This window comes from Meleagris gallopavo, chromosome 1 (genome assembly GCF_000146605.3).
Source record: "Meleagris gallopavo isolate NT-WF06-2002-E0010 breed Aviagen turkey brand Nicholas breeding stock chromosome 1, Turkey_5.1, whole genome shotgun sequence".
Taxonomy (NCBI): Eukaryota; Metazoa; Chordata; class Aves; order Galliformes; family Phasianidae; genus Meleagris; species Meleagris gallopavo.
Window position 1 is genome coordinate 94307708 of NC_015011.2, and position 4770 is coordinate 94312477.

At 33.9% G+C, this 4770-nt stretch overlaps 1 protein-coding gene across 4 annotated transcripts in view; it reads left to right on the forward strand.

The window, feature by feature from the left end:
- Positions 1-4770, forward strand: part of ROBO1 (roundabout guidance receptor 1) — a 132211-nt gene that overhangs the window by 62787 nt on the left and 64654 nt on the right. For 3 of the 4 annotated variants that reach the window (XM_010722155.3, XM_019620113.2, XM_019620110.2), the window contains exons 6-8: positions 29-37; positions 2707-2831; positions 4544-4715. In XM_010722155.3, the coding sequence (XP_010720457.1) occupies positions 29-37; positions 2707-2831; positions 4544-4715 (306 nt within the window). The remainder of the gene's footprint in view (positions 1-28; positions 38-2706; positions 2832-4543; positions 4716-4770) is intronic. The other variant, XM_010722164.3, reaches the window with a different exon arrangement.

The window sequence follows — 4770 nt, forward strand, 5'->3', positions numbered from 1 at the left end:
TTTCTTTTTGTTTTGTTTTTGTTTTTAGTTGTGTCTGGTAAGTTGAAATTTTATTGACCATCTTCTAATCATCGTATTACTGTGACGGGAACATCTCCCCTTCCCATCCATTCCCTTCCATGTCCTTCAACCAATCAACTCCCATCTTTTACTTGTTATTGACAAGAAACATCGCACAGAATAAATTCTGCATGAAGTATGGGTAACTTAATGACAAAGAGAAAGGTAATGGGTTGCTAACTTTTCTGTTTGTACGTGATATGGTGATTCCAATCATAATGTCTTCTGTCGTCAGTGCCTGCATTAGTTGAACTTGTGTTCTACAAAATAAAATTATTTTTATTTTAAAGGTTTCAAAGATAGAAGTATTTTCCTTAAGTAGATTATTAATTAATCATCTTTTATAGTACATTCATAACAAGTCACTTGTTTGTGTGACCCAAGGTGTGAAAGCAAACTGAATTTAAAAAAAAATTCTGTTGAAATTGCTTCCAGTGCAGTAAAAACAATGAAGAGAATTTATGAAAGTTTCATTTAACCCTCTCTTAATTCATCAGAAACTGAAGTGAATAGGATTTCCATTATTTACTTTAACAGGAATAGATTTCGAAGACTAAAGATGTGCATCGTATGTGTAAATATTTTGAATAATATGCACGTGAAATGCATATTTAGAGTAATACATAGAGGCATATACTAATTTATATTTCATAAATTCTACCATGGTTACCTGGAAAACTACATTTTCTATCTTTTTTGTTTGTTTTCAGTAGTCCTTGAACAATAATATTCAGGTACTGTAATCACAGGCTTTCAGCTATTTCTCCAGTGGTGACAGCTGTTTGTATCTGTATACAACTGTATTTATTCTCAAGTTCAGCATAGTCTTCAACCTGATAAATCATATGCACTAGCACAGAACAGAGAAACTTTTGGTTCTGTTCTGTGTGGTATTGTGTCACAAACGAGTACAGAACCAGCCAAACCTTTATTTAACTATGTGCTAAATTTATTCTTGTTATTAGAATTCCAACAGCATAATGAAGGTGCTTCACCCTCATCTCCATTTTCCCAATCACACCTTACAACCCACTGGTAAACCCCCAACAGCTTCACTTTCCATTCTAAATTAAACATGCTATCATGTCAGAATCTTCCCATATCACCCTCCAAGACATTGACTGAATGTTTCAGAGCTAAATGTTTTGAAGTTTGCTAATTGTTATAGCTCAATTACACCTTAACATGATGTAGTTTCTTATCTAAGATAATCCTGGGAAAAGCAGCATTTACATCTAAATGTAAATACGAGTATGTCACACATTAAAAATTCCCTCAAATCAAGAGAGTGATGGGAGCAGTGTAGTCTACATTGAACTTTGTGGAGAGCAGACACACAGGCAAAGAGGAGCAGATAACTGCAAGTATTGGCCCACTTGAACACTGAAAGCAATTTTTTTATAAAGGATTTTATCTTGAATGAATTCAGTAACAGTAGAAGTCTCAGTTACTTGATTTTAATTAAACACATTGAGCATCTTCAAAAGACATAATTTGCACCCCTTCTGAAGAAAAGCTTTTAAATACAAAGATGTTTTAAACAGTCAGGTTATTAAAGTCAAATTCAAAGCATCTCCATTATTCTCAACCCAAACAAGAGGGGGAGATTAATTAGTTTTGGACAGATGATCAGAAGGCATTGGAACTGAATAGACACTAAGTAAACGGACTTTCATTTAGTGCACATTATTCAAGGAGTGAGAGTGAACAGCCTAAAACAAAGCTGGATTTATTCTCTTGTGCTAGCCCCAACAATGTAACTAATGCTGTCAACTATACCAATTTTTTTAAGGTGACTGACATAATTTTTTGACATTATATTTACTACTGGATGAAGTGGTTGTTGAAGTCTGTATAAATCAGTTTGAACAATGCTGGCACTATTTATAATGTTAGGCTGAGCAGATGTTTCAAATTTGCCTTCATTTGCATATATATTTTGTTTGAACATACCCATGCCTATGTAAATGAGGAAAACATGCAGTTCTGCTGTTGCCTTAAATTCATTCCTCTTTAGTAATTGAATTGAAGATTTTTAAAATGGTGATCATTTGTTAAATAGTATTTCAAGGGCTTTTGAGTTTAGGCTGAAAAAATTTTGAGACCCCAACTGCATCAGAAGTCTCTTACATAAAAAAATGAAAGGCTTTTTCTCTCATAAATCGATGATGACTTTTGCTCATGTAAACCTGAATTAATAATTACTAAACAGGGTTTATTACAGCCCTTAACAAAGTGTAGACTGTGGACTAGCCAGTTGCTGTTCAGAGATTTCTCAGATGTGACTTCTGGCCTTTCCCTTCTCTTAGAAACCAAATTCTAACAGATTTGTTCAAATTGGTGTCTGTTGCTGTGGGAGTTATCTCACTAAGTCTGTGGGACTTAATTTCTTGTACTAGTCACTAGTAATAATCAAATGGTGTGCAGTCAGAATTCAGCAACAGCAAAGGCAATTTGAGTGCTGATGAAGCTGTGACTGCTAGAGGTTGATGAGTCTTGGTCCTATCTCTCCATGTTGAAGACACTTGAATACTGTAGTATACACCATTTAAAGTCAGAAGTCAAATCATGGCTTTCACATAAGCTAACTTCAGTCTTCTGACTGTAGTGTAGTTATTTTTTTTTAATGATGTTTTCTTTTTTCAGAGCCTCCACAGTTTGTTGTAAAGCCTCGTGATCAGGTAGCTGCATTGGGAAGAACAGTGACTTTCCAGTGTGAAGCAACTGGGAACCCTCAGCCAGCCATCTTCTGGCGGAGAGAGGGGAGTCAGGTAAAGCAAACCTCCTGCCCATTCGTTCTGACAGTTTCTTGAAGGGATATTGTTATGCAAGTGAAAAATGCTTAAATTTTTGTATTTAGGTTGTGGAAAATATCTCCAGAGCCCGGAGACGTTTGATATTTCTTTTCTACTTCTAAGGCACATGTATGCTACGTGATGTCAACTTTTCTATAAAGAATATCTAGGTTTTCTTTAGTCTCCAGTTTTCTCCATAAATGTAAAAATAAATTTGTGAAGCAAGTAGAAATGTTCCATGAAATGGAAGTACATACCAGGAAGAAATTTTAAGAGACAAAAAGATTACTAATGCCAAAGTTTGCTTTAACTCCCATATACACCTAAATTTTCAGAAAATTTGGCTTATTATGGTGCAGATATTAGTTTGCCAGATGCATATTTCAATCTGATAGATAAATGATTTATCTTAATCATTATCTTAGTAGGACAACAACTTGGAACCAAGGAGATGTTTTTCCAGAGTCCATTGGCTCACAGGTCTCACCTTAAGAGATCACTTTTTCTCCCAGCTTCCTTATTTGAAAGTGAGGGAAAAATGATTTTCAGCTTCTTTATAAAGAATCTTGAAAGCCATTGAATGAAACAAAGTATAATATATAGCAAGAGAATCACAGTTTTCTTTCAGGGTCATCTTTTTTTTTTTTTTTTAAAAGAAGGAATGTGATGCAAAATATTTTTTTTTGAATGTGTCTGTTTAAATGTGTAAGTACAAAGCTAGTAAGCAAATTCAGGGCATAATCTCTAATTATATAAGTGTGCTGGTACTATTTACATTTTTGTATGGCCTAGATTTCTTTGCTAAGTTGTTTAGTACATAATTTTTTTTACTTAATTTTCACTGCTCTGAGTGGTGATCACTTTCAGTGAAAGGAGGAAATGGAGAAAGAGGTCAGTAACTGTGGTTTGCTAATAATAAAATAGAACATTTAGTGCACCATTCTTTCAGATGATTTTTGGAAATTCAAAATAAAGTTAAGCAAGGGAGATGAGAAGTAGTCTTGTTCAATCAAAGGTATAAATTTTAAACCAATATTTGATTTAACAGACTTGTACTGTTTTGTTTGCAGTTTGACTTCAGACCACTGTTGGTAAAATACCATGCACTTCATACCAAAACTATCCATCTACCTAGAAACTGGCTTAAGGTTAAATTATGTTTTACAAAGTTTGTTATGGAATATAGACACTATGATTACAGAAACCCAAGCAGCATCTCTTTTTAAAAAAAAACAAAAACTGCTGCTGTCTTTGGAAGTTGAAAGCTATAATCCAAATAAGTAAATAAATATTTGCATTTAAAATGCAATAAATGGAATATCCTGGATGAAACTCTAAAAAAAGATGTTGAAGCAAATTTTTTAGGCTTGCCACAGTTGCTTGCACCATTGTGGCATCTGTACATACTAGATCTTTGCTAGTGCCTATTAAAGTTTGTGTAAAGCCCAGCATTGACTACAGAGATTATTAGAGCAATCTCGAAAGACATACATAATCAGTGCAAATGTGCATCTATTTTATCACCAAAAAATCTTACAAAAGCTATTCTTGTTGTGTATGGTCACACTTAAGGTATGAAGAACAAAATGTTTTTTATATAATATGATTGTTTATGTATATTTAAGATTATTGATATTTGAATTTATTTAACACTTCTTTTTTAACTCTCTTTCCTAAACATCTTCTAGAATCTGCTTTTCTCATACCAGCCCCCTCAGTCATCCAGCCGATTTTCAGTTTCACAAACAGGAGACCTCACCATCACCAATGTCCAGAGATCTGATGTTGGATACTACATCTGCCAGACTTTAAACGTTGCAGGAAGCATCATTACAAAAGCCTACTTGGAAGTTACTGATGGTAACAATACCTTTTCTTTTCTTTTCTTTTCTTTTCTTTTCTTTTCTTTTCTTTT